The following is a 10665-nucleotide window of genomic DNA, read 5'->3' as shown; positions in this document are numbered from 1 at the left end:
GTCCCCTGCATCGGCAGGCGGACTCTCAGCCACTGCGCCACCAGGGAAGCCCAAGACAACTATCTTTTATGCCGAGTTGATAAAGGAGCCTTAAGACACTAGAGTCCCCGCTACGGCATCCCTCTGCTTCCCTCTCCATCTGGACTCGCCTAGCTCGCCTTATCACAGAGTTTACGGTGCTTTCCCACAGTCCGCCAGAAGCAAGATGTCCAAACTGCTGCTCTTGGAGTCTCCTCTTCCATAAGAGGGGGATGCATTTTAACTTCACAGAGCAAATCATTCAAAATCCATGGCTACCAGGAAGGCTCTGGAGACCAGCAAGAAAGAGATGGTTGATGCAATGTCAACAAAAGAAAAACATGTTTTGCACCTAAGAAAGCCTTCAGATCTGATGTGCGTTTCTTTGGCTGACCTTTTTAAAAATATGAATATGATGATATGATATGATGATATGAATATGAATATGATCTTTGTCTCTTGGTTTCAAAACTCTAGAGTCTGCTCTTCACCTTTTTTGGGTTTTCATTGTTAAAAACACTGATACTTGACAAGAAAATCCAGCCTCTCTTGGCGTACAAAGAGCTCTCTTGATGATGTGACCTCAGTGAATCAACGCAGTAATCTGTGTCAGGTTGGAGGTTTCATTCCCATTTTACAGCTGAGGAAACCAAGGTTCAGAGACTTGTCTAAACTTCTAAGGCTGGATGGTCACTGTGACTAAAATCTTGTCCATCCTCTAGTTTTCTAAAGCTTCTGTTAAATCTGAACGCATTTCACCTATTTCATTCATAAAGTCGTTAGCCAGGAATGAGTCCTCCCTTTTAGTGCATGGGCTACCCCAATGAGGAAAAAACAAATTTTTACTTACTTCAAAAGTACTAACTTCAAGATCTTCAAATTTTCCTGCAAGTGACATTCCTGCACAGTTTACAAGCATGTCCACTGGGCCCAGTTTCTCCTGTGCCTGGAAAAATGTATCAGAGTGGGCATTAAGAAAGAGAAGAAAAGAATCTCTTAGTAGCCAATCAATGCCAATAAATAAAATCTATAAAACTATTAAATCTACAAGAAAGATATGTCAACTCCAAGCCACACACCAAAATGGCAAACCAATCGAAAGGCGAGCGGATTAATTCCAATTAACCCAACCTCTTACTTGTTTTATGACATTCTCTACTTGGCTGTAGTCTTGAGATACATCAACTGATATACAAAGCACCACCTGTTAGACAGAGAAAAAAATAATCAAAGCTATGCAGGGGTCTGAAACTACCTTTAAAAGAACTTTTTTTTTTTAATTAAAGGCAATTTTCTTCCAATAGAGAATGAGTCCAGTTTTAGAGGTACAGATTGCAGGGTTTGAAATCTGCTGACAATGCAATTTGGAGAGACAAATGGGGTCGGGGGTGCACTTTCTTGAAGAAAACTCTTTTGAGCAAACTCAAAAGAATGTTCTAAGAAATGCTGGTTGGAGGGTACAGACTTTCAGGTGGAAGATGAATAAGTTCTGGGGATCAAATGCCCAGCATAGTGACTATTGTTATTAATACTGTACTGTAGACTTGTAATCTGCTAAGAGAGTAGATCTGAAGTGTTTTCACCACACACACAAAAGCGGTAACTACGTGAGGTGTTGGCCGTGTTAATCCACTTGTTTGCGGTCATTCTTACACAGTGTAAACATATATTAAATCGTCATGTTGCAGACCTTAAATACATACAATTTTTGTCTATGTATGCCTCACTAAAGCTAGAAAGAGACAAGAAATGTAAAAACTCTCCTCTTAAAACGCAACTAGACTATAGTGACAGGAAGTACATCACAAGCCACGTGCACCCAGGAGTAGAGGGAGAAACGGGGTGCAGAGGGGCAGGGCAAACTCCAGGGGTGATGGAAATGCTCTGTGTCTGGATTTCAGGGGTGGTTTCACAAGCATTTAGTGATACATCAGTCAAAAGCCATCCAACTGAACTCTTTAAATTGGTGTGGTTTATTGTACACAAATCCTACCTCAATAAAGTGGTCAAAAAATAATAGCAAACTTAATAAATACGTTTAAAAAAATACTCCTCTTGGAGCAGTATCAGAGCTATCACTGCCCTCTTGGGATTCAATACCAGTAGGTGGAATAAAGAGATAAGTCAACAGGATCTACTCCCAGAAGCCTCCTTAGTCCAGCCGAGCTGGGAGGCTAAGCTGGTGGAATCATCTTACTAGGCCAAGGGCAGATCTGGGCCTGTGGGAGCCGAGGGGAAACCAAGTCACATTTGGTTCACTCTGAGGTTTGCTTGAGGTCCCTGACTCTGGACTGAACTGCCATTTACAGATTTTCTAGATGAGGGGTCACCAAGCTGAGTCCAAGCCCACCTAGTAGAAACCTGGCCATGTTTAGGGATGCACAGCACAGAGGGATGATGGGAAGAGGTCAGCCATTTAGTCTTTGAAAAGGAAGGGAGGGAGGGAGGGAGGGAGGGGAAAAGGGGGAAAAAGCATGTATCTCGGTGCTTACTTTGTTTGGGGAATGTATGTATTTATTTATCTATCTATCTATCTAGTTATTTGGCTGCGCTGGGTCTTAGCTGCGGCATGCGGGATCTTTTTTAGTCGCGGCATGCGTGTGGGATCTAGTTCCCTCACCAGGGATTGAACCCGGACCCCCTGCATTGGGAGTGTGGAATCTCTGCCACTGGACCACCAGGGGAGTCCCTTGGTGCTTACTTTGATAGAAATTTATGACATAGAAATTAAGAACACTAATGGGGACAGTGAGCTACTGGTTTTTGTTTTGTTTTGTTTTTGTTTTTTTTTGCGGTACACGGGCCTCTCACTGCTGTGGCCTCTCCCGTTGCGGAGCACAGGCTCCGGACGCGCAGGCCCAGCGGCCACGGCTCATGGGCCCAGCCGCTCCATGGTACGTGGGATCTTCCCGGACGGGGGCACGAACCCGTGTTCCCTGCATCGGCAGGCGGACTCTCAACCACTGCGCCACCAGGGAAGCCCAAGCTACTGTTTTAACTTTCCTTTTCAGACAATGTTTTCAAATCAGAGCTTAGGCCTCTGACATAGGAAATGTTCTATGTTCCCAGGGAGGTCACTGAGAGAAGCAGAAGGGTGTTGGCAGTTTCTCAGTCTTTCCATGGTTTCCTCCCTGTTGAGACTGGCCGCCAAGCCAAGTGGAAGACAGAGCGTGTGTGTACGGAAGGGTGCACACACCCACGATATGCACCCAGGTGCAGTTGCAAGTCCAAGGCCGTGTGTTGTGGTGGGAAGAACAGGCACGGCACTAGGGAAGCCGGGGTTCCAATCCTGTCCCTTCATTCACCAGCTGAGCGGAACCCAAGACGTTTGCAGTGGTCTCACCTGTACAGTAACAGTGTCACAGGCTAGTGACGAGCAAGATCCCTCCCAGCTCTAAGAAGCCACGATGTGAGAAGTGAGGCCAAAGGGTTGGATAAAAAGAGCCCCACTGCCTTAGGACTGATAACATCAGGCAGGAAGCTGTATTTAATGCAAGAAGGAATCCCATCCTAATGGCCTAAATTCCTATGAAAAGGAAACAAGCCCCTTCGCAAACGTAACCTGGAATATTCCAGACTAGTGGGCTTGTCCTTGAATTTTATCCCATCATCATACAGAAGACATGTTTTAAAAAAGAGAGTAGGAATCATACAATTAATTTTAAACATGCCTTTTCATACGGTATTAGATCATTTACTGTGAATAAAACCTATACCACAGGTCAGTAACATTTCAAAAAAAATGTTTACCAACTCCCAGGAAAAAGAATGCCCCCAGGGCACTGCTTTTGCTAAGAGGAGTAACAAGCCAGCTCTGGGCCCAGTGGCAGGATCAGGCTCCTACTTGCCCAGCCCAGCCCGATGATCTTCGCCTTCCTTGATGTGCAAGTCAAGAACTTTCCACATGACCTGAAGCCTCCTGATAGATGAAGGAGTGGGAATAACGAGGAAGAAGCCCAGAGCAGAGATGGCGATAGCAGCAGGCGTGACTGGCCTTCAGCCAGGACATTTCAGATCTGTGGCTCTGGGTGATGTTTCATTCTCTATCAGAAGTTACGGGGATATTTAAAAAAAACAAAAAACTGGGGAGATTTGCTGAGCTGGCAGCTTTCTAATGTTTGTGGGCTTCAGAGAAGGAGATACAGGCAGAGGCCACGGTACTAGAGAAACACTCACATAGGTGCACAAAGAGAGGTGGATGAGGATTTTTATGTGCAGCATAGAATGCAAAAGAAAAGAAAATACAAATAGCCAACAAGAGGCAACAGATTAAATAAACTCTGGGGTACTCAATATTATGCCACAGCAGTTCTAAAAGATGAGGCCGACTCATTTATATTGACATGCAAAGTTCTCTAATATATTCTCGTGGAAAGAAAAGAGGCAATTAAAACTACAGTGAAACACCACTTAAAACTCATCAGAAAGGCAAACATTAGAAAGTCTGCCAATACCAAGTGTTGGCAAAGCGTCAACGACCACTACTGGTGAGAGTGTAAACACTTTGGTGATGCATACGCTCAACTCAGCAATTCCACTTCTAGGTATATCCCATTCTTGCACAAGTGCACAAAGGGATAAACTTTAGTAACGGCAAGAAACAAAGCAAACTAACAAAAAAACTGGAAACAACCTGAGTATCCACCCAACAGTAGAACTGATGAATGGAAGGTTGTCTATACGTATAAGAAAACACTAGACAGCAGGAAAAAAAGAAAAAAAAAGAATGAACTACTACTTTATGCAGCAACAGAGAGGAATGTGAACAATAGTATCAGGTGAAGAAATAAAGTTGTGTGAGCGTACACAAAGAATGATGTTATACAAACCGAGAGAGAGAAAGTAGGTTAGTGATTGCCTAGGGCTAGGCGGGGGTTGGGAGAGAACAAGGAGTGACTGTTAATGAATATGGACTTTCTTTATGGGATGATGAAAGTATTCTACAATTGATTCTGGTGATAACTGTGCAACTTTGTGGATAAGCTAAAAACCACTGAATTGTACACCTTAAATGCGTGAACTTTATGGTATGTGAATTATATCACAATAAAGCTAGCAAAATAAGAAGGATGCCATAAAGTTCAAAAAGAAGCCGAAGTAAACAATACTCTTCTTAGTGTCACAGGCATTTATGGACAGATTATTTTTAAAGAGCAATGGAAGAAGTAACACGAAAATCAAGTTGGGGGTTGCCTCTAGGAATGAGACAGGAAGATGAGGCTGATGGGGGGAACAGAGGAGCCTTCAGGGGCCCTGGTAAATGGCATTTCTTAAGCTGGTGATGAGTGTGTGGCTATCGATTTATTATTATGTTTTATACTAAAATACATATTGTATATATATACATACCATTTTATTCATCAAAAACTTCCACAACCAAAAAAAAAATTTAATACTTCCTTCCCCTCAAGTTAATTTAAATAAATAATTGCAACGAAATCATTTTCTAGGAAAGCACTCTGTTATTTGATCATTTGTGTGTGTATGTGTGTTAGAGTCTATACATTGTTTTCGGTAATAACATGAAATCCTAGACAATTCAAATAATTTCATCTTTTTAAAGACAGCCTAATATGTATTTTAATTAGGAAAAGCTTACGTGCTTTCAATGAACTATTCACAGTTGAAGCACCTCTTCTTTTCCTCTGCACACCTGTGTTGATTAGTATAGAAAATGCATCACGAGGGCAGTGATTTTTACCTGTTTATCATTAATAGAGTGTTTTTCGATTTCTTTCTTTGCCTGCAACAGTTTGTCCTGAAAGTAACAGAGAACAATTAGTTCTACTGATTGTCTATTTGTCCACTTGTTTGTTTAAAAGGAGAGAAAAAGCAATTAGTTGTACAAGGATTTATTAAATGCCAAAAAACACGCAGGACAGCACCCATATTGCAGAGCTATGGTGGACACATAGCTGTAAAGTATGCTAAGCTATGGCTAAGTGAAAGTAAGTTTTAAAATTCATTGCAGAGAAAGAGAATAATAAAAATTAATGAACCTCAAAATCCCTATTATCAGTATTAATTGCTAAGGGTCACCCTACCAATTCTAATAAATGTTTTAATTTGACGTTACTTAGATATGAAACAAGAACAACCATGCTGATATGCAGTGCTTCCCAAACTTAAGGGTACATGTGATTCCATGTCAAGAATCCTTTCCTACGAGATCGTCCAATGTTTTCCTCCTCTACTGAAAAGCAAATATAGTCAAAATCAGTTTTCAGACGGACTAGGTAAACTTATGCTTGGATATTTTCGAAGACACTCTGAGGACAAGCAAAGCTATAACCCACGTAATTGTGTAATTCTTCCAAGGTCTCAGTTCTGCTTGTTGTAGTCATTTTCAAGAAGACAGAGGTCAGTTTACAGTGCCTTCATTTGCTATAAAAGCTGAAATTTAAATACATCACCATAGCAGAGAAGAACAGAAGGGGGGGAATCCTTCTAAAAGACACGTGGGTTTTCTAAACAAGAATGTGCCTATAATAAAATTATATTATTCTATTAATAAAGATGTACACCACCTGACTTTGCCAAAATCAGAATAGAAAATTACATTAGAAAATAAAGACTTTATCAGTGCCAGAAGGCTCATTCACCTCCAGCAATGCCAGGACCACAGAAAGAGCTTCTGAGCACCTGAAATGCTGAACTCCCTGCCTCGTTTTTCATCTGCCTTTTGTCAGATATCAGCATTGTTTAAATCTCACAAAATGCCATTTTATCACAGTCGTGTTTTCAGTCATGGAAGGTGGCTTCAACGCCAAAGCAGATGCGTTGTTGGAGGGGTCAGGGGATAAATAAAAGGTAGCTAATTGTGCCTTTCTTCATTTTTAAAAGAAATGATGGACGCCCGAGCCTAATTCTGTGTCATTATTTACGCATCTCCCCCGGGCCCCCCGTGACTTGCCTTCCTCACTGAGCCCTGCTCAGCTGTGCACCCCTACCTGGCAGCCACCACACTACCGCCCTCCTTATTCACAGGTGAAGCCAAAACCCCCAATCAACGATGCCGCCCTGGAGCACCCACTCTCTCCATCATCCCTCCCTTCATTTCTTCATCCAACAAAGATGTCTGGAGCACCCACTGTGACCCAAGCAATTAGGCCAAGCACAGAACGACAGCACTGGGCAGGACAGCCATGGTCCGTCCGTCCCCCACTCATAAAGCAAGGGGACGCCATGACTGCTTGTGGGAATACAGTGTCACTGCTCTGGGCTCTGGCAAGAATAACAGACACTTGAAAAACAAAAAGAAAGAAAGAAAAACAGACCTTGTGTTGACTCGGCACAGAGAGACACATGTTTTGCTAAACTGCTGGGGAAGAGTGAGATTCCCCTGCAGGGTCTGGGTTTCACTAGAGATGGAGATCATGTCATAAGCAAATTATAGAAAAACACCTACACGTCATCCTTCAGGACTTAGGAATGAGCCCCATGATGGCTGCTGTCGGCACCTCCGAGGAGGTGGCGGCCCCCGCGCTTCCTGTGGCCAGGTGTGTGCTTAACTAGGTTTTGGCCGCTCCTAGATCTGCAGTGTCCATGATGTTGCCTAAGAGTTGCTGGCACTGAAAAAATATCTGTGGAACTAACCTGACTTCAGCCAAGAAGTCTTTGTCCCAAATACAAGAAATAACCAGTGGTTCAGGAATCACACCTCCAACCACAGACGTGAGCGATTTCCCCACCGGTGTGAACACTGTGACGGTCGCATAGCCTCTGTGACCAATGTAACGATGAATTAGTAGGTGAATAGTAATGAACCTAGAAGACTTACCTCATTTCGTGCAACCAGAGTTATAAAAGCTCCTTGTTTATAGCACTCGATAGCAATGCACTTTCCAATGCCACTGGAGCCTCCTGTAACCTAAAAGCAGAAGTTAAGAAATCTTAGCACTTGAAATTTCCCTTCTGTGGGAAGTTTATTTAAAATAACTATGATGGGCTCTAAAACCCAACCTACAGGAACTAGATCTTCAGCTACTGTAGCATCTTCATCCCAGACCTAATGAATGGAGTTTAAGTGCAGACGTGGAAAGATTACACTGTCAGCCGGGCCTGCGTTTCGAAAAGACACATGCACCCCTATGTTCACAGCAGCACTATTTACAATAGCCAAGACATGGAAACAACCTAAACATCCATGAATGGATGAAGATGTGGTATGTATATACAATGGAATACTACTCAGCCATGAAAAAGAAAGAAAGAATGCCATTTGCAGCAACATGGATGGATGCAGAGATTATCATACAGAGTGAAGTAAGCCAGACAGAGAAAGACAAACATCCTATGATATCGCTATACGTGGAATGTAAAATATGACACAAATGAACTTATCTATGAAACAGAAACAGACTCACAAACACAGAGAACAGACCTGTGGTTGCCAAAGGGGAGGGGGGTGGGGGAGGAATGGATTGGGAGTTTGGGATTAGCAGGTCAAACTATTATATACAGAATGAATAAACAAGAAGGCCCTACTGTATGGCACAGGGAGCTATATTCAATATTCTGTGATAAACCGTAATGGAAAAAAATATGAAAAATTTTGCTGTACAGCAGAAATTAACATCGTAAGTCAACTATACTTCAATAAAATAAATTAAAAAGTAAAAATAAAAAACACTAGTCTGCCTTTGAGTCCAAACCCAAATGAACCATTTCTTTACTACACATCTCCTATGCATGACCAGCTCTACAGGAGATGAAAAGAATAATCACTTGCATACACTTATGATATTTTAAATGACTGCTTATTATAAAGTAATACATGATCACATGGAAATACTGAAAAGTAAAGCTTTTCTTCTTGCACTAGTCTAACCCTCACCATCTATAGCTCAGCCATACTGGCTGTCTTTTGGTTCTATGCTCTCTCCAACCACAGGGCCTTTGCACATTCTATTTTCCCTTCCAGGAATGCTCTCCTCCCCTCTTTTCATCTAACTGGCATCGATTCACCCATTAAATCTCAGCTCTACCTCACTACCTCAGGAAAGCCTTCATGGACTGCCCTCTACCCCACCGCAACCCACTTTGCAGCACTGCATCCTCTGTTTTCTTTGCTTTACATCACTCCATAACCAAACAGCCATGCATTTACTTGTGTGATTATTTGACTCACAACCATCTCTTCCATTACCACCCCATAAACTCCATAAGAATACCAACTCTATCTTGGCTCCCCACTGCATCCCTAGCGCTTAGTACAAGGCCTGGCATACAGGAAGGACTCAATATATATTTTACTTAATAATACGAATGTAACATTACCTTTCTAGTCATTTTCCCTATACACATCTTATAACATGGGCCAGGGGAGTGGGGGGCCTGGAGTCGTCAGGTGAGGGGGGAAAGCAAGTGTCAGAGAGGCATCTGTCCTTACACGCTTTTGCATCCTACTCTAAAAAACATTATTTTGTAATGTCTGAGGTTAAAAAACTAAAAGGCTTTACAATATTGCATTAAACAGCCGTATCAAAAAATAGTTAACTATTTCCCTATTGTTAGACATTTAGATTATTTCGAATATTTTACTGTTAGATATAAATCATGCTGTAAAGAATATCTCTGACCAATCGATCTCACGATTTTAAAATCATCATGACATCCTCCTACACAATGTACCTATGTCCGTGGGATGCCCCTACTTTCTCTTGAGCCTCAACTTCTCACTAATGAAGGGATTTCTTTGGGAAAATTAACCAATTATCTACCGGTTACTGTAAAAATATACCTGCTGCCCCAGCTAACAGTTGCCTCTGAGGACCTCCTTGCTATTGAAATATTTCATGGGTAGTTTTGGCTTATGAATTTTCACCAGATATTCCAATTCCATAGCAATTAGCAAGGTCCCTAAAAATGTCCTTAGCTGTTTCATGATGTTGTTCCTGCTGCCTAGAGGTCCCTCCACTCAACATCTCCCACACAGCTGCATTTCCAAATCCTACCTAACTCGCAGAGGCCAGTTCCAATGTCTCCTCCTCCAAGAATTTTTTCCGGACTCTGTCCCTCTGTCCTGTCCTTTGCCTGTCACCTTCTACTTCATGCAGTTACTTCTGTACCTGCCTTAGCTCCCTTACCAGACTCTAAGTTCCCTGACAACAAGCACCAAGTCCAAGTTATCTCCCTCATTCCTAGCACAGCACTTTGCATAAGCAGTTGCTAAATACTTGTCTACATTAATTTGCAAAATGGTGTACGATGCCATTTCCCTGAAAAATAATACAATGCCAAAAAAAACTTGTAAGATTTCACTATTTGTTATTCAATGAATTGATAGAAGCTGAAGTGATGAGGTTATTGAGAAAATTTATATGCTCTAAAGTGCCATGTAGATATTCCGATTATTGCTGGCGTTTTTTCTAGACCGTAATAGGTAAGCAAGCTATGTTAAATTACTGCACAGCCAAGGACAGGGGTAACCTTATAAGATTTGTCCATAAAAACAAGAATAAGACTTCAACTTTTGGGTCAGGGTTCATGGGAAACTGACCTTCTAGGCTAAGCCAGCTACTTCATAAAAGGTATCTAAGAATATACATAAGTCCATCTAGACTATGTTACTCTTGATTGGTATAAGAAAACATAAGAGATTTTCCTAATGGCTGAGAAAAATGGTAAATATGTATTGAGTTGCCC

The 10665-nt window shown here is 41.9% G+C and overlaps 1 protein-coding gene across 1 annotated transcript in view; it reads right to left on the bottom strand.

Annotated features, from left to right (window-relative positions):
• Window positions 1-10665, bottom strand: part of KDSR (3-ketodihydrosphingosine reductase) — a 39075-nt gene that overhangs the window by 26106 nt on the left and 2304 nt on the right. Inside the window, exons 2-5 of the mRNA XM_024754880.1 lie at window positions 7799-7888; window positions 5720-5776; window positions 1157-1222; window positions 869-964 (exon numbers count right to left, since the gene is read on the bottom strand). Of these exons, the coding sequence (XP_024610648.1) occupies window positions 869-964; window positions 1157-1222; window positions 5720-5776; window positions 7799-7888 (309 nt within the window). The remainder of the gene's footprint in view (window positions 1-868; window positions 965-1156; window positions 1223-5719; window positions 5777-7798; window positions 7889-10665) is intronic.

This window comes from Neophocaena asiaeorientalis, unplaced genomic scaffold (genome assembly GCF_003031525.2).
Source record: "Neophocaena asiaeorientalis asiaeorientalis breed wild unplaced genomic scaffold, Neophocaena_asiaeorientalis_V1.1 scaffold124, whole genome shotgun sequence".
Lineage (NCBI taxonomy): Eukaryota > Metazoa > Chordata > Mammalia > Artiodactyla > Phocoenidae > Neophocaena > Neophocaena asiaeorientalis.
The sequence above is the reverse complement of the archived record's forward strand: the minus strand, read 5'-3'. Positions and strand labels throughout refer to the sequence as shown.